This window comes from Anopheles ziemanni, chromosome 2, assembly GCF_943734765.1.
Source record: "Anopheles ziemanni chromosome 2, idAnoZiCoDA_A2_x.2, whole genome shotgun sequence".
Lineage (NCBI taxonomy): Eukaryota > Metazoa > Arthropoda > Insecta > Diptera > Culicidae > Anopheles > Anopheles ziemanni.
Window position 1 is genome coordinate 65398100 of NC_080705.1, and position 22537 is coordinate 65420636.

General features: G+C 45.0%; 1 protein-coding gene across 3 annotated transcripts in view; it reads left to right on the top strand.

Annotated features, from left to right (window-relative positions):
* LOC131286902 (uncharacterized) overlaps positions 1-22537 on the top strand; it is an 82162-nt gene that overhangs the window by 50508 nt on the left and 9117 nt on the right. Inside the window, exons 2-6 of one of the 3 annotated variants that reach the window (XM_058315921.1) lie at positions 15065-15485; positions 15552-15836; positions 15943-16418; positions 19221-19405; positions 22206-22401. In XM_058315921.1, the coding sequence (XP_058171904.1) occupies positions 15065-15485; positions 15552-15836; positions 15943-16418; positions 19221-19405; positions 22206-22401 (1563 nt within the window). Of the gene's footprint in view, positions 1-15064; positions 15486-15551; positions 15837-15942; positions 16419-19220; positions 19406-22205; positions 22402-22537 lie in introns of those variants that run through there. The other 2 variants (XM_058315929.1, XM_058315913.1) reach the window with 2 other exon arrangements.

A 22537-nucleotide genomic window follows, 5' to 3' on the forward strand; every position in this document is an offset into this window, starting at 1 on the left:
CCGATTGCAGCAAACATCGGTATGCGTCTGTCACGAGTGAATGGTTGCACTTACCTTCTACGGATCTGGCTCCGGGACCGACCGATGAGGCTCCTGTCGTACAATGTCGCATGAAAAACTGTACCTCTGAAGCATGCTTCATCTGTTAATTAATGATGGCGAACAGAGGGGGGAAAACAACTCGCCGCAATAGAATCGGAAAAGTTCTGTGAACCGAGTTGTGTTCATCATTTCGGAATCGTCAGAATGTTCAGTGGAACGTTGATTCATCAACTGTGCAAGATTACTTGCAATTTTACTTTGCAAGATGAGCTAAAGAGTGAAAGCAGCGTTTACAATATGAAAAGGGTCGAACTTTCTTCGGCGACAAAATAGAAGTTGACCAAGCTATTTGAATGGAGTAAATTTTGTTGTAAAGTTACACCATTTTAAAACATTTAAAAAATATTCCCACTTCAAGTAAGGCGGTCTTACGGTACTTGACCAAAACTTTTGCCATTTGTTGTGTGGCCTTCAGGATCAAATGGTACTCCATTTGGACTTTAAATTGTTGATATAAGTCCTACCATTGTGTTGTGTTGTGAATGTTTTTTTCGATTTGTTTGTAGTTCAGAGACGTTGTTTCGATTTTCCCAAAACTTGTTTGACAGGAGCTTCGAGCCGTTTTGTTTGAATAATTTTCTATCATAATTTGTCATCTTTAATGACCATCTTTTCTAAGTTTTTCTTACCTATAAAGCCACTTAAAGCTCCCGTTCCTTCTACCTGTCCTTCTGCACTCTTTTACTTTCAAAAAAAAGTTGCGACCATTTTTTGTTCTAGCATGCATACTATATTTTTTTATCTAAAATTTGTCTTTTTTTTAAATGAAAATGTTATTTTAATTGAATTGATTTTTAATGTATGCTAGAAACCATAGAATATTTTCCCAAATTTTCACATAAAGTGTTCTATTAATTTTTCACTACTCCTAACTTACTGCAAATAGTTACTTTCTTTTAAAGACCAAAGGGTGTTCGAATGGATTTGAACACAGGACGATTTTGGAGCATTTTCTTACAGACATATTTTCATCTTTACTTTCGTTCGTGTGATAATCCTTAAGGGCCATCCGTTAATTACCAGATGCACATGTCAGCGCAGTGTGGTAGGAAATAAAATTCAATCACGATTTACTTCATTAAACTTGCACACCATGACATCGTGGATCACTTTCCCCGGGCGCTAAGCCGCAAACGTTGTCGCACTTTATCGCCTTTCGTCGCGGCGCATAAATCGTCGCTCTTAATCGCCGCACCTTCGTACGCACCCCGTAGGGGTCGCCCAATTATTTCCGCCCCGCGCGAAAGCTGGCGAAACGGGGAAGCACGTCGAATGGAAATCTACGCAAAACCCACGCCGGATAAACCACGCCACGGGGACACGCACCGCGCACAGTTTTGCGTGCAATTTGGCAAACGGGCAAACACATCCAACCGATGCAGGGCAAGATGAGGAAGGAGCGCGCTGGAGGAAGGTGTGGGTTGCTGTGGGTGAGAAAAATTTAAATTTCAAGAAGCAACGGTAGCGCGGTGGGTTGGGCGGGCGAAATAAGGCCATAAATATCGCCCCCGGGCAGATCGGCGAAGGTGGCGCGCAAAAGTTGGACCGACTGCGAATGAGCTGCACTGAGATAGAAAGCAACATGCTGCATGCTTGAGCATGGGAAAATGGCGCGCAGGTGGCGTGCCTGTGCGTGCGTTGAAACATTTCGTCCGCCAGCGACCAACGGGAGAGTAGGAGGGGGAGGAGGTGGGCACAAGCTCTTCCAAAGCAACATTGAAAACAAATTTTGCATTGAAAACGTTAATTCAAGGTGTAGGTCAGTGAAACAGCGTCGGTAGTCGGGTAGGTGGCGATGGAAAATCAAACGCATCGAAGGCCCACTCCCTGCTCGGAGGCGTTTGAGTGCATGTTTGAGTGCATGCTGATTTCTCATCGCCCATCCCACCCGCCCCACCCGGGAAAGGCTGCCCATTTCTGCAGCGGTTGCATTGGATGTTGATTTTCCTGTTTCACTTTTTTCCTCCCCACTCCCTCCATCGATCTGGCATTGGAATCATGTTCATTGCTTTTCGAACGCAATCCTACGCTAGAAATGCCGCCAACCACGACGGCGTTGCATTGGGGGGAGGGGGGAGGGGTGGGGAGAAATGGTTTCACCGAAACATCTTGCAAAACGCTCGAATTACTTTCCCTATCGAAATGGTGAAAATAGAGTCAACAGCAGCTTACAACTCCTCGCCGTGTTCGGTTCCATGAAAGATGCACAAGCTGTCGTATATCGCTTTTGATGTTGCCTTGCGATAAGCGGGCGTTTCGTGCAATTACATTCCAGAGCGGAAGGCTGCTCGTGTTGCAGCTTCCAGCCATTGCGTCGCTTAATTGACACCGCGACGGATAGAGACGATGAGGAAATAGAAGGAAAATAACGAACAAGAGAACATGCTTTCGTAGTGGAACGCTCATCCTAATCTGATCTATTGAGCGGTAATTGAGTAAGTTAGGGTCGATCAAATGAACTAAGGTAGATTCAAGCCATGCTTGTCCGCTTTATCGTGTTTTCTTTAAGGAATTAGTTTTCATACTTTAAGTTGGATTGGTAAATGTTAAATAACCAGAAAATTTCCAATACCATCACTTTTAGTCGACCAACTCCTAACAGAATTCTATATTTATTGGAATAGTTTTGCTGGCCAATAAAGGCAAAGCATCGTTGATGAGAAGTAATTGACACTCGTGCAGAAATTCATTCATCAGCAGTGTTTCAATTTGCAAACGAACAGTGTTTTGGAAGTTATGTTAGCTAACGAAACTTCATCAATCAACAATCAATCACGAAAGTAGCGCTTAATCTGCCCCGTGGAGCTTTCAGATATTCAATAATCCATCAAATCGATTCACGATTGTCGAGCAGATTCAATTCAGCCAAATGGGTGCTTGGCAGCAGCAAAACATAAACAGCGTCAATCAAACACCACCTGATCCTACGGTGGTGGTGCAGCACGATACGATGCAATTAGTCAGACGGACGGCTTCCCCACGACGAATGATTGAAAATTTCCGCATTTCCGATGGTAGCGACTCGTTCCGACGAACGGCCACCTCGCATTCCCATGGCAAAGGTTAAACTTTATAACAAATCATCACTCCGTTCGGTCGGTCCGGGCGCTCGATAGCCACAACTCCACTCGAAACGGTGTCCCATACGTCACCCGGGCGAATGAATACCGAGCGTCTCTCGGTCCGGCTGTCATTCATCCCACGTTGGATAAAATCCTATCGGACGCGACTCTAGCGGGGGCTCCGCCGAAGGGTAGGGGAAAGTAAGGGAAACCACTTATCGGTTCCACTATTACTCATCTCAAGTGTCGCCCTTCTTCCCTCCCCGCCATCCGACGAAGGGATGCGAAATTGTAATTTATCAATTATATTGTCCGATCTTCGTGCACTTCGAGAATGTCATTCGCCAGCCGAGAGGAAACCCGGCGCAGGAAGTGTGTTGCACGGACTGCATGTGATGCATTACAATCGTGCCACCGGTAGATTGTCCACGATGGAACGCCGGTTGGTACAATTCAATCAACGGATTACCGGGCTGATAGAGCGTTAATCAATTCCGGTGCGGCTAGGTTTGAGACATTAATTGCGAATTAATTGCGCCATCGACTACTGAGCTCTGCTAACAGGAGTATTCATTTTAAAAAACGGATTCTGGTTAAGTCCTGCTTCAATCAAGCGGTGGTAAGAATCGGTCTGAAACTGTCAACCAAAGATGAATATTATTGTTTTAAATGTTATTGTTGCATTACGATAAATGTTTGATGGAAAGTTTATTATTTATTACAGCTTGTAGAGTTTTAGTATATCAAATGTTCAAAGAAACAGGTTGTAACTGTTTTTTTATTTTTCATTTAAAAGATTGACCCTTTTGGGAGACATTAACAAAGGCCCCCAAGGCGCGTTATACTCTCTCCCTTTCCCATAGATCCTAACGAAACCACCAAACGACCGTAAATATTTTGCAAACAAAAAAAGGCTTCCGCCGTCCTTCCTTATTACGTACAAAACCGCGTGAAGCCCAATGGGTCGAACACCGGGTTTTAAACCGTCCATCGTTTGCATTTCCTAAACCCTGACGGCTGTAATTATGCACGGTAAAATGGACACTCGGCATGTCACCCAGCGCCAATGAATGAAGCGGTCGTACATGAAACGAACCGCCACATGTTCATTTGCGGTAATTTGTCTGCAGCCGCAACGAAGGGTCGGCGAGGTTTCCGTCGTTGCCACACAGTTGTCGCCAGTGGAGCTTTTGAGGAACTTTTGAGGGTGAGAGGAAGGGAGTCTTGAAATTGTTGTGTCCGACGTCGAAATAGTGAAGAAAAATGAAGTCAACACCTTTGTCTTTTAATTATCGTAAATACGTACCGTACAGTCATCGCGTGCACTGATGGCCGCATTTATGTATTTGCAACAATTTTTGGCTCGCACAGGGCAGAGATCTTGTACACGACACTGTAGATGCTTCGGCAAGAGCATGCTGAACAAGGGTGTGTCTGCAAAAAACAAAAACGCTTGCAAATATTTCGGCTGGTAATGGTTAAGAAAATGGCATGATCAAGAAGAAACCCCGCTTTTTAAACACAAATTCGAAAAAACGGAAGATTCGCACAAGTTGCATAACTTAAATATAAATTCTTATCGCCTTCAAATTTTTATCATTTTTATAGAGGTAAATATACCACCTGCACGGATTTTTTTCCACATCCCAAGCGAACAGACTTAAACAGAACAAAGGCGTAACTCAAGCAAAGTTATGTTTGTTTTTCTTGCCATACCTCTTTATGAGAGGAAACGCTTCGCTAAATAGTTTCCGCATAACTATGCATTCTTCAAATTTGACGCAAAAGCAAAATCGAATTAATTTTACGTTCAATCAAGCAGCAGTAAATCACCAGCAAATTGTTGAGTAAAGGTTGCTAGAAAAGCTATATAAAGTTGAGCTTACCTTTTTTTCGTGCGCCTGAGCCATTTTTTTTTTTTTTGTATAATTTGCTTAGTTGTTATTCATTGATGAACGTTGTAACGAAACGGGTCGTAAATCTCATCCAAACATGAAATTTCCCCAATAACGGAAACAAAATTCGTTTTTAAGCTGCAATCTAAAGCAAAAACAGGAAAAATTGTTGCATTCCATATTTTATTCATTTTTATCTCTCTTCTCCTCACTTAACTAACTTCCTTCCAGTTTGTATAAATTTTAAATTACTCAGAATCACAAAATCTGTCTGTGCCTTGTCTGCGAGGTGTGAACGACTGTGTTAAGTGTGATTGATGCGTTTCCTGCCTGAACTGAATAAAGATGATTTATCTTATCTGATACGATCTGCCACGTAGAGTTTTTAAGACATTATTGTTATATCAATCATGCAATAGTGCACACCACCATAATTTTCAGTTTCGGGTTTGTACTGAATAATTCATTTTGGCCGTTAAGAAAAACTATTATCCTTCCATGGATGCGAATCAGTTGACCGCAAACAAGCTTCCTTCATAATCTTCAATGATTAGGTATATTAGAATTCCATTAGCGAAATAATGCAGAAAATTTTACTTCCAACAACGCTTTGCCACGTAACTCGCAAAGAGTGCATTAACATTGCGACTCTTAAAGACAATGTTCTAGGCTCTCAAAAACCTAGTCGTTAAAAATTCCGCCAATTATTTGCCCACCGCTGGTAGCTGTCCCATTAGCGAGCGACTTCAAACGAAGTCGAAACCTGTGCGAAGCAAAAACAACACCATCAGCTGATTTCAAAACTCCGCTAAGTAGATAATTATGCACACTCGTTAAGCTGGCGCAACACATCCACATGTGCTCCAGTTTCATGCACATAAAATCATTTACTACTACCGGCACCGGCGGGTCCCATTTGACCGGTGCAAAAACAAGTAGCATTTCAGTGCACGCGCAACCAAAGGCAGGCGGGCTAAACGGTGTGGCGTCCGAATTAGGCCCATGAAGTGTTGGGAATGGAAAAGCGCAAAAGAAAAACAATTCACCAAACACCACCAACTAGGGATGGTATGCTCAGCTGATCATGTTTTGGTGTACCGCGCTCACAAATTGCCACTGTTTGAAGTGTTATCGCAGTCGACATGCAACGGCAAGCAAGTAAAAGCTTGAGACGGGAGAAGAAAACATGCCATTCATGCCACAAAACGAGGGAACCGTCGGCCGCTATCGATAGCTTTTCATTTTCTGGGTTTCATACCGGGGCGCTAGAGAGGTTTGTGTTTTTGTTTTTCAACTAATGACCCCTTTAACAGCCCGCCTATCATAATACTAAACCTCACTAATTGGAAGGCTCCATACGTCTGTAAGAAATAGGATTTTTAAACAAGAAAAATTTGATTTTCACCAGGTGATCAACTGGTGCACCATACTGAGTTCCATACAATTCTTTCGAATGTTTCATATCTCATAGACTGCATTCGTCTCACGTACTAGCATCTTACACGTATGTGCCCTTTCGGTCCAATACCGAAGAAAGGAAAACCTGCTCGTAGTATCCGAGGTGATTTTAATTACATCAATCGTACACTAGTCCCCATCCCCAGTTTATCCTGAACAATCACTCACTGTACCTGATAAAGGTTTTGAATTTCATCTGGAAATACTCTGTAAATTCATGAGACTTTTATCGAAAAAGAACTGCATCAAAAAATCAAATACATTTTAGCAAGGGTGTAGTTGTGATACGGAATACATTTTTATAAAATTCACACGCACCATTTATGCTGCCAATGAGTTTTCTGATATCAATAAAAACAATTTAATCACACAACAGTTGTTTGCTGTCAAGTAAAATCTAATATTTTAGTTGGCAACTAACAAATAGCCTCTTCAGCAAACTTTGCGGAAAATGCACAATGAGATACATTAGTGCATCTTTCATCTAACATGGACAATATTTACCAATTTTATAATGAAGTAAATGGATCGTCCTCCAAACGATTCATGAATTGGTAACGCTCATCCGAACAATTATTTGTTCGCATACTAATGACTCGCTTCCGTTCGTCCAAGCCGGGAAATCATAGCCGACGATGAGATGCGTTATGATGTCCAAACGTCCATGCTCTATCGCAATAGTTTGGCACAATTTGGCCACGTGCATAAAGCGCCCGTGGAGAATCGAATTATCCGTATGGAGCTGAACCTCAAACGACCGGCCGAGCGAGATGTTCGCGGTTTTACAATTATTTTTAGCCAACATCGCCAGCCCCAGGCCTAATGGTGCTATTTCTGCGAATCGATCAATTCGATTCGAGCCGATCGAATTTCCAATCGTCCTCCCACATTCACCCTCCCCGCCCAGGTGGGTGGCGGCGGGTCTGCTTTCGTATTAATGTTTGGAAAATTTTGGCAAATCTTCATTACATGTTGCGCGATGGCTCGGCGCGTTACAGTTATTCGCCATGCGTTCCACCTTCCACGATGGCCTATCGGGTTTGGGCGACCCCATGCCGTCGAAATGTGGATCGAATTAATTTCGATTCGATCGAAATTTCATTAATTACCCATAAAGAACCGCAGCCTGTGATGAGCAGCAGGGCGGACATGAAAATGGCCCACAAATCTCATTAATTAGGCAAGCACTCGTGCCCGGGCCGTGATTCTGTCGGTTGCGAGTGGTAAACTCATGGACGAAGCTGACGCAAAAAAATATATGATTGAATGATCGATGTACAGTTTTTCCTTTTTCAATGCTTTCCATCAATGTCGGTTTTAAGTGAATTCAATTCCACCGCAGTGCAATATTGCCCTCCGCCCAACCCTTCTCGAGAGTATCGCGTTTCGTTTGCATAACTGTATCAAACCGAGGCCCGGATTGATTGTCCGGAAGTGAAGGAATATTACATTCCACCCTCATGCGTTTGCTGTTCGTGAAAAGAAAAGGTAAAGTAAAATAAAATGCACCAGGAAAACAGGGAAACAGACAAACGTCCCCTCAATCAGTCCCAATCAAGCATCGAATCACAATCGAGTGCAACTATTTCTCTGCTCGCCAGCACAGGGGGGTTACCCATTTAACCCTTTGTGACCCTACGGAAACGTCCCTGGGACGGCTAAGACCTCTCCCGTCGTGGACTTCGGTGGGTGCAAGCATGTCTTCCGCGATTCCAATCCGCCCGTGCTCCTAATTAGCGCAACACCTAGCCATTTCTTTTCATGTTTTCCCTACCACCACCAGGCGAAGCCAAAGATCGAGTGCACTTTGAACGTCTCTCGGTTGCGGTCCCGCTGAAAAAGTCTGAACCCCTCAATCAAAAACCTGTAGCGGCTCCGGCCGGGGTGATTGATTTACGATTGGCAGGCTACGGTTTCCCGGTTCGGTTCGACTCGGCTTCGAATGGCCTCTCGACAGTAGTGGCCGCAGTGTGGGAATAATGGAAGCATCCGACTCCAAACCTCCCGGACGGTCAGAGCCGCGGTAGGTGGCTGCATAGTTGCTCCGAGTATATAGTTTATTTTCTTCACACTCGCGGCCTCCGGGAAGCGAGACGGTGCCGTTTTTGCTTCATATTTTTTTTTACTTTTTCTCTGTTTACCGTGCGTATAACTCAAAAGTGCCAACGCCTGCCAATTGTGGCCCACACCAGCTTTGGCAGCGGGGCTGCTCGTAAAGCTTACGGAATTTAATTTATGACCTCAAATTGGATCGAGCCAGTTCAAACATATCAATTACGAGCGTTTTTTTTTTGTTATTGTAACAGGATGTGCGTTTTTTCTCCTGAAATGATCCTGTAAAAAATTGTATCACTCTCCATTGCATCACAGTTTTTGTTGGCTTGCATATGGAAAAATATTTTATAACACAATTAAAAACATATGAAGAAGAAACATACTAACAAAATGGTGCTCTCATACCGTTGAACCCAACGCAAGCTCGGTAGTGAGTATGTCTCTTACAACAACACTTGACGTACCCCTGGTGGACAATTATCACCCATCAGCTCATCAGCAAACCCCGTCAAGTACCGAACCGAAGTTCCGACATGATATTTTCCTATTTTTTTCATACAACTTCTTCTTCACTCAACTGCAATTGTGGCAGTCGTCGCACCGTACAACCAACATGAAACCAATTAAATCAATTTCCTGTAATTACCGTCCGATTGCTTTACCCAAGCGATGCAACTGTGCGGAATGTGATATTTCTGAAACCAACCGATGGCCCCTGCACGTTAAACGGGTAGGTTTTTCCTCGCAAGGTGTTTTCATTCAGTCGTGCGGCTGTGGATTTTTAATCATTATTTCCTAAAAGTGTAAATGTCCCAACTGGCGAATTTTGTCTCGTTATCATATCGTTACCATCTCGTTTGTTAATTTTCGATCTCCATAACGAGACAAAGTGTTGCACCAAAAAAGGGGGTGGGGTGCAACATTCAATCGGTTATTTTGTGGTGGTGTTAGTGCCAAACAGAGGTTACGAATGTGTGCGTGCTATTTCACCATAATGGCACGCACACAACTATATAATCCATTTCGGATGTCAAATGAGACGGAGAAGACGGTGTTGTATTCTGCTCGAGCCGCCAACGCGGAAATTTTTATTTTTCGTAGAATTCCTCCGCTTCTTCAACATTCTGCTCTCCCAAGGGCGGTTTCTTCCTCCGGTGTTATTTCTGTTGAACGAAACAAACCAAGGAATAGAATTAGTGAATCGTTGTTATAAAAGGTTATGATTTTGCACTACCACTTTGTTTACTTACCGATTCTAAAGCCTGTCTCATAGTAAATTGAGCCAAAAAAAGCGCGCTACTGTGGCGCCTGTAGTGGCGTCAGCCAGAAACTAATATTTTTAGTAGTATTAGTAAATAGTAACAATCAAGTTGTGCAAGTTTCAGACCTGTACTATTGTTTTTCGCTAAATGCCGTATAATGGAAATTGATCGACCAAAAATAAATCCGCACAAATAACTGGAGCGCCGGTGGAGAGATTGGCAAGGCCTGGAATCCATAATAAAAGCAAAGAAAAATTTACAAGTATTTTTCTTTTGTACAGTTATACATAAAGTTTGTTATAAAAATAGGTTTTTACTTTTTGCGTGTTCCTTGTTCTTATAAATTCACGTACATTTTTTAGCCGATTTTTCGACCTGCCATTATTCCAAGGTTGTCTTGGAGTGGTACTGGGCCAATAAGATCACTTGGTACCAAAACCAAACTTCCCAGAGTTTCACCCCATCGAAAAAATCTGGGCAATCACAAAACTTCGTCTTAGACAAAGTGGTGAAACAGTTACAGATGTTCTTGGCAAAAGGAAGTTAACGGAGGTTGCGAAAACGGTGTCCCATTCCACGACATGGGCGTTAATGCAGGAAACAAAAACAAAATACGTGAATTTAAAAGAACAGGGATCACGTAAATAGTAAAAACACATTTTTGTAACAAACCTTATGTAAAACTGTACAGAAGAAAAATACTTGTCATTTTTTTGTTTTTTATTTTAATGGGTTCCCGGTACATTCAATTTGCTTAGTTGCCTTGGTGCTATAGTATTTTGTGCGGATTTATTTTTGGTCGTTCAATTTCCATTATACGGCATTTAGCGAAAAACAATAGTACAGGTCTGAAACTTTCAGAACTTCATTGTAACTATTCACTAATACTATTAAAAATATTAGTTTCCGGCTTACGCTACTAGAGGCGCCACAGTAGCGCGCTTTCTTTGGCTCAATTTACTATGAGACAGGCTTTAAGATCCGGCCAACGCATTCGTGGACGATCGAACTCCCCATCCGTTTCCCGGACCAGATCGCACATGAGCTGACACTGTTCCCGACTTGTTGATGGATCCTATTAGTTTCCGTTTAGGCGCCATGAACATTGAAAATTCAACACACTCTTACGGAAGGAACAACACTTTACACTTTTTCACTCGACTGTTCTAGCGCTGGATGTTTCGAAGACTGAAAACTTCATCGCGTCGCGATTGACAGTTGGTGCGTGATGGCATTCATACAGACGACCTTTTTTATTATCTACATGATTGACCGACATAAAGTGCACCAACACACATTCGGGTTTCTGTGCAGTGTGGGAATGCTACACGATCGGCTCCGCTATTGTAATGTGTCAGACTGAAAGGGAAGATGTGAAAGGGCAGATGTGACTTCTCCCCTAGCACACCGGTTCATCATTAGAACGAGAAGGAAGACAAAGTGTGCAAGAGAAAGCTGACAGTTGTGGACTCGCGGGGGTAGGAATCTGTGGAAACGGGGCAATGTTGCATGTCGCCGTCAGTTGGGGTGCCAACGGAATGGATTTTCTTCTCCTTCGCTAGTTTTTTATTTGTTTTGCAGCAGGTGACGATTTATGAGACGGTGAGTGACATGCATCAGTGCATACTCGATTGCATCGGTGCATCCCCTGGAGTGGGGTGAAGGGTGTCGATTACACTAATAGACTCCCTTATTTAACGAGTTATTATGTTACCAATCCCTGCCCTTGCGAGAAATTTTACTTGGAGATTGTTTTTCTTAAAATTGTTTTTGTACTAACGAGAACGTTTTAGAAGCAATGAGCTAAGAATAGGATTACTTTTAAATCTTTGGTAATCAGATTGAAATAATTGAGCTACAAAAACTAATTAAAAAGAAATACAAACAAACAATTTGGATGAGAGAATTGAAATTGGTTTTTAATCTGTAAATAATCGAATGAAATCCGCCTAAATATTCTACGTTTTGCAACAATAATTATAAAAAATATCCGATTCGTACCACGCTGGTTCCTTTGGAGGTAAACTGCCGTAATGCCACGAAAAGGACCGTTGCTCAAACAAGCCAATCGCCATCGCCAATGTCGCAACATTCCACGCTCCAAACGATTTCCCAACATGCCACCATTTGGTCGTTGGCGCGTTAGCACATTCGGACTGGGTAACCTCAAACACACACACATACACACTTCCGGTCCGGGTGGAAAACCGGCGGAAAGAGGCTACGAGGCTATGGCATGAAAATGCCATAAATCAGCGGATTCGTTCGGTGCAATTTTTGTGCCAACTCCGGTTGCGCAATACCTGGAAAAACTTTGCCAGCAATTTTGCACCTCCAATCGAGCAGCGCAACTTTGCAACTAATATTTATTTATTTGCCGATGTGCAATATCGAACGAACGAGCAGTACGCCACCATAAGGTAACACCGGAAACATGAACGGTTTGGTTCCGACTTCTTCCGACCGACGTGCCGGTATGTTTGTTCGCTCTAAATTGACAATTTATCTGCTGCTTCTGTTTTCTGTGCAAGTTTTATCACGAAAAATCAATCACGTCTCTTCTGCCTCCGAGCGCAACAGAACGAACTTGTCGAGTTCTGCCGAGAGAAGAGATTGCTTATTGATCGATTTTTCCAGATCTGTTGCATCCCACGCATGCAATCGGTGCTACCGTTCCCAGGCCACGTTGGACAAGCGGGTGAAACAGTGAGCTACATAAATATTTCCAAAACGAATAAGGCGACCCTTGATTGGTAACCGATGCTCGTTGACGATTTGTCCAAGCTGTTCGCCTTTTCCAAGCCCCGGGAATGGTGTTGAAAGACACAAGGGGTGGGTTTTAAACCGATCCTTTGAACATACTTTGGGGAGAACTCAAACGAGGGCTTCAATTCGCAAATACAAACGCCAACTCAGTCGGCTAAAGACTTCCCAAACCATGCTGGTTAGTATAAGAAAGGCAGATTTTGCAAAAGTTCATCCCGGTTTAGCCAGCGCCGGCTCCGAGCTGGCATAATTCGATCGGCAACCACTTTCGGCCGGCTTAACTCGACTGACATTGAGGCGAATAGGTTTGCATAAATTTTTGTCAGATCGCTACGATATCGATACGATTTCGAACAACCGTCGAAATGGTACCGGTTTTCCCTCCCTCCCCACAACCAAAGGGAACGACACACAAACGCCCGATCCGAATGTTGGGCAATTTATTTTCCCAAACCCGCGCACGACACAAAACCGACGGGACGTAGCATGCATTCTAATAAAATCACGCCAACGCCTGTCACCTGGCATCGCCAGCGCTCCCACCTGGTTCGGGGTCAACGCATGGCGCAATATTGCCCTTTTGGTCGGTTTTGTTGTCTGAAATTTCATCAATCCCAATCCCGGACGCCCTTCAACGCCGGTGGCCAAATGGTCGCCACCCATTTCCGAGCCGATCCGATCTGTTGAGCTAGTCAACATGGTCCTGTTTGTCTGTCGGTCTGTCCGTCCGCCGGTTGGTTTCAATGGCAAACATTGACATTTTCCAGGTACCGTTCCATCACGGGTTTGGTCCTGAATGTTTTTTTTCCATCGGTTCTCCCACCCAAAACCTATTCTACAACCATAACGCAAACCTTCCGACACGTCCTACGGTGGCTTGTTCCGTGTTATTGGGTTCCGCGTTCACGTCGACGCCAACGCCATTTCCTACTCTACCCTTTTGCCCCACAGCAAACCGCCTCTCGCCGAAGGGCCGATAAGTTTAATTTATCGTTCTACCGTCGGAGCACGGTCGAATATTACTTTACACCAGCGCAGTGTAATATTTCCGCTGAGGACGATGGGAACCACGAGCTGCGAGCATCGCCAAAATCGAACCAATTCTAAACTTTTACCACAGCAAGGCTACATTTTCCCGCCCCCCAAACGATTCGGAGAAAAGAATGGAAGGGAAATTCTGCAGCCAAATGATTGCGCGAGGGTGAAAAATGGAAACGCCATTCGATACCGGAACCTTGGTAGAACGTTACTGGGGCTGACCTTTGCGATATTGCCTGGGGGTCGGTTTTCAATTTCCTTTGGGTTTGGTCTTTTATTGTGATTTCGAGGTTGGCTCAATGGACGGATTTTCATTAGGGTTAAGCATGAAATCATGCCATTTGCGGTACATCCGGAAAAAATAAACAAAATATTGACCAGAGCTACGATAAAGTCAATACAACTTTATAAACATTCATTAAAATTAATAAATGGTAATTGCAACTATTTGGATTTAATTAACCAACTTCAAACATTTGAGTTGAAGCGTTTTTTTTTTAATTTTAAGAAGGAAACTCAAAAGACTACATTCTTACCTTCGTAAATCAACTACGAAATCTCAGGGTCTTACCTCGTGCATGAACAAATGGCACTCCTTACTGACGTGTGAACTCCTGAACAATTCCCAAAGAACTCCCAAAGTGCTTCTCAACCGATGGTAGAAACACTCGCCATCGCAAATATTGTGCAAATAAAGAGTCACACACATACCCGGCATACAATGCGCCGTGTTTCTCCTGCACCTGAATGCAACCGTCTATCATAGAGTGCACATTCGATGTCGCTGCACCATATTCCCATATTGTTATGCAAATACATGTTGGTATAGATTTGTTTCTATTCAGCCCAGCAGCAAGAAGATGAACTCCGGTTGCATCGATGCAACACACGGCGGACGGACCTGCCAAGCCGTCTGCCATTGACAAAATGGCATCTGAATGTGTGCCATGCATACGACGATGCACCCCTCTGAATGCACTTTTGAAGCGGCGAAGTACGTGGGAATTTCACACACACACCTTAGGGCACCGTGGGAAGAGACCGAAACCGGTGGCGTTGAATAGAATCTTCTGCACGCTGATCAATAGCTTGCCGGGGTCAGACGTTTCGAATTCACCTGCCATACGTAGGTTAAGTTGCTTCGGTTTGTGACGTTCATGCGAAAGGGGGATGAAAAATTGTGACGAAATAGAAAGAAACCCCAGTTTTGTCAGGAAGTTGCCGAACAAAGATATGCCTTAAACGACGAAGGGTTTGTAAGAGATCTAATCAATATTGGTGCATTGAATAAGACTCATCTCATATCTGAACAATGATAGATTTTAGTATAGGCATAAAATTTTAAATTTGTAGGTGGATTAAGATTAAATAAATGTTGTAAGTTAAAAGAAGGAACTAACGGTTACCAATTCTTCACTCGTTCCAGATGAATCGTTAAACCGTGATCAGAGTCCAGCCTCGTCCTGGTGGAGCTCACACCTGACCGAGCCACCGAGCAAGAACTTCTACCAGGCGACCCACGGTCTGCTGCAGACACACCCATCGGTGCCCGGTCTGAAGCCGGCCAGCCCTTCGGCGCTGCCGCTCAGCTCGGCGGGCACTCGCAGCCCCACGGTCGGCGCACCACTGTCCTCGGGCAGCCTCAACAGTGGATTTCCGTCCATTGCCAATCCCAACCCGCGGTCGCCGTTTCGCCATCTGGACTTCAGCACGAGCGCGACGGCAGAGCTTCGCCGGAACCCGAGCCTCTCGGCGCCGGACGAGTGTGCCCGGGCGTGCCGCGAGGGAGAACCGCCAAGGATTTGCTACTACCACTTCACCGTCGAGTACTACACCGTACTTGGAGCGTAAGTGTTTTGAGTTTTTACCTGATGTCCCGTGGGGAGATACTTATAGTGTTGCTCTGATTCCAGTGCCTGCCAGGTCTGCACACCGAACGCTACCAATACCGTCTGGAGCCACTGTCAGTGCGTTCTGGCCGACGGTGTCGAGCGCGGTATCCTCACGGTGAACCGTATGATCCCCGGACCGTCGATTCAGGTGTGCGAGAACGATCGCGTCGTGATCGACGTCGAGAACCACATGGAGGGCATGGAGCTGACGATCCACTGGCACGGAATCTGGCAGCGTGGCACGCAATACTACGACGGTGTGCCGTTCGTCACACAGTGTCCCATCCAGCAGGGCAACACCTTCCGGTAGGTTCAGTTAATACTTCTGTCACTTCTCCTCTAGAGGAGATTCCTCTTCGGCTCAGATTCCTGGTACTAATAAGCTCGCTGTCATCTTCCTTCCTGCACACAGTTATCAATGGACTGGCAACGCGGGAACCCACTTCTGGCACGCCCATACCGGTCTGCAGAAGCTGGACGGTCTGTACGGTAGCATCGTCGTCCGCCAGCCACCGTCGCGCGACCCCAACTCCCACCTCTACGACTTCGATCTGACCACGCACATCATGCTGGTGAGCGACTGGCTGCACGAGGACGCGGCCGAACGCTACCCGGGCCGTCTGGCCGTCAACACCGGCCAGGATCCCGAGTCGCTGCTCATCAACGGCAAGGGCCAGTTCCGCGATCCTAACACCGGCTTCATGACCAACACGCCGCTGGAGATCTTCACCATCACGCCCGGCCGCCGCTACCGGTTCCGCATGATCAACGCGTTCGCGTCCGTCTGCCCGGCCCAGGTCACCATTGAGGGACACGCCCTGACGGTGATTGCCACCGACGGCGAGCCGGTCCATCCGGTGCAGGTTAACACCATCATCTCGTTCTCCGGTAAGTCCACGGGGCTCGAAGGACTTGCCGTAAGCTCTTCAACTCCAATTCAATAATGCACCGCACCGCCGGAAGGTTAATTGATTCATCATTAATTTCCCACCGGAAAAGCGCATCGGAAAAGTGTAATTAACTGGACAAAATTCGTCGAAAAAACTGAAATGGCCTGATGTGATTACTTTTCGACTGTCCGTAGTTAATGCAATCCATATGGAAGTGACCGGCAGTCTGTTTGGAATCAATTACTCCCACCGCCTAAAGGGCAGTGGGTCATGGAACGCTCACCGTGCGTTCTCACACCGATCACCTTCCGGGGGAGGGTGGTTTTGGATGTTGTTTTATTTTTCCTCCATTCCGTTCCAATCACTCCGAACTGCACCCACCACCCCAGCCAAATGTTGTGCATGTGTGTAAGGCACAACATTTACACTGCATCCAACCGTTTCGTGAGTTATTCGAACAAAAAATCCAAAGGTCACTGCCAAGGTAAAACCCTCGGAAACGTGACTCGACCTTTGCGGACCCCGGTGAGGGAGGTGCATCGTGACGCGGGTGGGTTGGGTTGGTCAAAAACGACTGACTCTTCATGTTTTTTTTTTTCCTCTCTCTCTCTTCACCTCTTTCGGTTTGTTCTTACCTGAGGGGTTTTTCGAGGCCGCAATTTGGCGCGCCAGCCACACGGTCTCGGGGAGGGAGAGCAAGAAAATCAATCCGACGCGTACGAACCGATCGGTGCGCCCCTGTGTATGTGCTTTGCATGCACAAAACTCGCAATCAATTTTACACTGTGTGTGGGTGGTCGATGTTGGGCTACCCTCTTCAGGCTTTTTGTTCTGCTGGTGTGATGCAATCGAATCGAGCCTTGCTCGAACCACCAACTCTTTTGATTCGTCGATAGAAACGCCGTACGGAATTGGCGTCGATTTCGATTCGTAGCCTCTGGTGAATAAAGTAAAAAGAAAATCGAAACCGGTCGCCATCGGTGGGGAAACTTTCAAGTGCCGCCCGTCGGAGGCGGAGGAACTCCAACGCCTGACAGAAAATGGAATCAACGGCGACGACCAGCAAAACCTCATTGGCATGCATGCAACGGAACCGTCCGGAAACTGCCAGCCAGGGTGCATTTACGGATGTGACCGTTTGAGCCGAGTGCATTTGAGTCGATGGTGAATGGCCGTGCGGCGCCTTTGATCTGCCGCCATTCGCCATCGGACCCAGAGTGAAATTGTAGCAAGATGTTGCCATCGGTGTCTTTTTTCTTAGAAATGGTGCAATTATTCCTAAGCATACTTCTTACAAAGGTTCCGCGTTCATGGCAAAAGTTAGGTATGAAAAATGTAAATTATTTTCCCAATAAAATACTTGCTTTCAATCATACCAAACAAGTACCAGTACAGTACATACCAGTACAATTGGTAACAAAAAAAGGATTGAAGATATTCCATTCACTTGCAATTTAAAAACAAAGTAGATATTTGTCAGAAAGCAATAAAAACACGAATACTCTTCATCAGAGTACAGATAGAAAACGTTAAATAAATCGCACTTAATACAAAATATTGTATTTTCGTGTAGTTAACATTTTCCACAGTTTTTAAAGAATTTTCTATGCAGTTCATATATAATTTTATCAAGATTATTTAATAACAAAAATATTTGCATGTTACTGATACTCACCAGCACTGTCATCGTCATTAAATAATAGTGCTGATGAGTATAACTCAGCAAACTTACAGTAGAAAAAAATCCGCTATAGCTTATTATGCATTTTATTTTTTTTGACACTGATTCCTAATTCATTTCAACCCTTTCGTGCCTCGTTAGTACAATCAAAGTTAAATTTGATTTCTAATTAGTTTTATCCTTGAATGAATGAAATTTAGAGCGCAAAGATAAGTTAAAACTGACAGGAATGTACCAAATATGGACTGCAAAACATTTTTCTGTACACTACTCCCTCCCTATATGTGGAAGCAACAGTCATGGAAGAAAAAGAACATGCAATTCACGCGAAAATACGGTAGTTTTAAATACATTATTGTTGCACAGTTTCACTTTGAGTGTTTTGTGCTCGTATTCTATTATTGTTTGGTACAAAGAGGCGAATGTGGCCGAAAGGCTCAAAGTCTCTATAAAAATCAATCAACAACAACAATATGTTTGGTACTATGCAACGTGCATCTTTCAAATAGACGCACGATGAGATAATTATGAACGAATAATTGTTAAGGATCCTACCTTCGCGAGTAGCTTAATGTAAAAGTATCAACAAGGTAAAAGTAAACCTCAGAGCTCTACTCTCTTGAATCCAATTATCACCACGCCACCATATTTACGAACACCCGAATCCGAAGCACCATCCTCCGTTGCAAACATGTCAACACGTCCGCAAAAAGACAAACACGTCCTGCAATGTGACAGCGCAACAAGTTCTCCCGACGTCCTTCGGATGCTTAACGACTTGAGCGCTAATTATGGGGTCGCCCGGTCCTCCACGCCGGTCAAAGGACACCGGGCAGGCGTACTGGCAAATAACTAGAGCAACCTCGTTGGTTTGAAGGAGAAAACACCAATCTGGCCACCGTTGAAAATCTGTTTTTAATCCGGTTACGACATGAACCTCCCTCGGCATGAGGTCGAGAATTCGTCTTTCCGGCTCGGGTGTTCGAAAGCGAGTAGCAAAGGAAACATTCCAAACGAAGCGCCGCTGCGAACATCCAACATCCAAAATGGCCTCTGCCTTCACCTATTCACACTTTCACTCTTTTCTTCTCCTCTTTTCCCGCCACGTTTCGCTCGCAGGAGAACGTTACGATTTCGTCATCACCGCGGACCAACCGGTCGGTGCGTACTGGATTCAGCTGCGAGGACTCGGCGAGTGCGGCATCAAGCGCGCCCAACAGTTGGCCATCCTTCGGTACGCCCGCGGACCGTACCAGCCCGCCTCCCCGCCACCCACGTACGACGTCGGTCTTCCGCAGGGTGTTGTAAGTATCCCAGGACCATCAATCACCATAAAAACCCATCTTCATCACCACCATCACCATCACCACCCGACCATTCATGATGCCCAGAAGAATATCCTCCATCATCTGTCTACCCCCCACACGCCTATCTTCTCTCTGTCCCGCCTATCGTTGAAGCAAAGTAGAGAAAAAAAGACAAAGAAAACAATGGTTCCCTCCATTCTCCTCCACAAACATACACACATCAACGGTCAGGGTTTGACCTTTGGTGCTTCTGTAAATATTTTACTATTTGTACAGATCCACCGTTTGTTCGCGCTCCTTCTTCTTTCACTGTGTGGCGTTCTTTCGCTTCACCGTTTTGTTTCGTCGCCAATCCGTGGAAACGTCCTTTCTGTGAGATTTCTGCAGCATATCCTCTTTTTTTCTATTTTGTGCACGTGTCCCTACGCTCGGTCACATTTATTTCACAAAAACATGCTGTCCTTACATACCTTTTCACTCACTATCGCTCTTTGTACTATTGCTCGGTGTCACCACTTTCTCTCTTTCTCTCTCTTTCATCGGGAAATGTATTCCTTCCACCAACCTTTCCCGCCGCGTGGAGGAGACAAAAACAAATCGAGCCATTTTCACGCCGACACGAATCGGCATCTGTTTCGGAGTGGATGTAAATATTTCCCGCCCGCTCCGAACCGATCCCTTCTTCCGTAGTCCACTGGAGCCGGGAGGTACCGTTTTCATTCATCTTAAGCTGTCGTGTATAGTACTTTTTCACCCAAGCTTGTACCTTTTTTTCTGTAATGCTACGCACGAGCGAATGGATTGTTTTCCATCATCACCATATTTGTGTATAAAATGCCTCTTCATTCGAAATACGGGGTCTAAAAACCGCCACCTTTGTGGTTCTTGTATATTATAGTGTAGTATAGAGTGTTTAATGTGTTTCTTTAGTCCTTGAAACCATTCGTGTACAGTTTGATTAAGTTTTACCTTTGTTTTTTATATACTTTTCTATTTGATTAAACATCCCACCTAAATTGTACAAAACATATGCAACCATCCAAACGTTTACAGGATACACCGTTTTCATGCTAAACAAAAAACACACAATTCGTAGTAATCAATCATTTTGGAAGTCACTATCATTTAAGAGGACTAGCATAGGTGACTTGGTGAGAAAACCATTAGCAACCGAAAATGCCAAAGCGGGTAAAAGCGATACACAAAGTACCGGTTTCCAGAAAACTCGATGGCGTTAATGTGTCTCCCCCGGTGGGCGAACACTTTGTGCGCTGGTAAGTGATTGTGCATTAATTATTACACCTTCCAATTGGATTTCGATTCCCAAACCCAATCGAACACTCGAGCGTTGTCGTCCGTGTGTGTGTGTGTGTATGTCAGTGTCCCCGGAACGATTCCCCGGCATATAGTTCTTTGTTAGGCTAACTTCCCCGGGTAGCCCCCGGATTGGGCCCGGTGTGGCCTTAGAATAATGGATGCCCAACATATGCCACCCCGTTCGTGGGCGGTTGGGAGAAGTTGACAGGTAATTAATCGGGCACAAGGATGTATCGTCAGGAAAACGGGGTTTGGGTTACTTTATCCGGGAAACCCCTTTCCCAGGGTGTTGGTGTTAACCTTCACCGTGGTGTATTTGTTTTCCTTTGCTTCGCCGTTTCACGACTTGGGTAACGTCGAGCCAAATCAACCCTACCTCCGATTGTTAAAGTCATCGTTGGGTCGGAAAACCATGCGGATCCTTTATCCTTCCGGTCGGGTTTTGGCCTTAGCAAGAGTGTGGTAGTGTTTTGGTAGAACATTAATGCGACGTCCTGTTGACGTGGTGTTGTTGGCAACACTACAATGAATGGAAATATCCGTTAATCCGATTCCATGTTAATTCGGCCTTTTCCAGGATCTCCATCACCATGGGAAACGCGGCAGCTCTTATTTACTTAGGGTTCTTTCTTTCGTTTCTGAAAGTTGTGGACGATACCTTAAAGCCGTTTCTTATATTTTAAAATTTACATTACTTCCATGGAAAGATGATCCAAGAACAAAACCAAAACCAACAACCCCCATCCGCTTCGATGATTGACATTTCTTAATGAGGAAAAGTGTGGCCTCAAGGAAAAACAACAACCTACGTTGTTCAGTTTTCCCCCTCAGGTCAAAAATACATTTTCTCGGTTCGGAGGGTTTTGTCGATAATGTTATGGATGAGGTTTTTCTACTCTCGTTTTTTTCCTTTCCACTCATCAATCCAAGGGTAAAAACAGACCAAACTCTTGGATTCAACAAGGTGCACTTTTCTGCGAGTGGAAAAGGCCGCAATTGCAAACTGATTCACCGGGAAAGAGCAGGCAAAAAATCTGTTCCTATCTGCAAACGGCATCCCGAACGTTCATCGGTTATCTTTGGTTCACTCATCTTTATCTTCATCGTTGTCGTCGTCGTCGTCGTGGTTGGTTTTTCTTCTGAGCGGTTCTGACTTTTCATTTCTCCCCCCAAACTGACTGAAACAAAAAAAACCCAACGTAAAAACCATTGATCTGTCACACTCTCATCACGCGCTCATCCCGGATCCCGAACTAAATCGAATGGCTTTTCTCTTCCTTCATCAACCCCCAAAATCACTTATGACACGTCCGCAAAAACCCACCCCTCCGTGCCGTGGTGTGGCCGTTCTGCTGATTCGTCGAAACGAAACGTAAAAACTATCAAAACAAATCAAAACCAAAACCAAAACAAAAACTGTTCGACCGATTTGGCGGATTTTCATCCACTTCGACCCGAACGAACCGTCCTGGGAGTGTAGGTCATGAACCCGCTCGATGCCCAGTGCAACGTCGAACGGGACGATGCCATCTGCGTCAGCCAGCTGAAGAACGCCAAGGAGATCGACCGGGCGCTGCTGCAGGAGAAGCCGGACGTGAAGATTTTCCTGCCGTTCCGCTTCTATCTCTACCGCCCGGAGGAACTGTTCCAGCCGAACACGTACAACCGTTTCCTGGGTAAGTAACGCCACCGGTTGGCTGGACCGGGCGGACCCCGAAAAGCCACGGAATTACGTGAAGTCCACTCGGGGATTAGGAAAAGCAATTCAGCGCAACCGATTGATTGGGTTTGCTCTCTCTCTTTTTGTCGCCA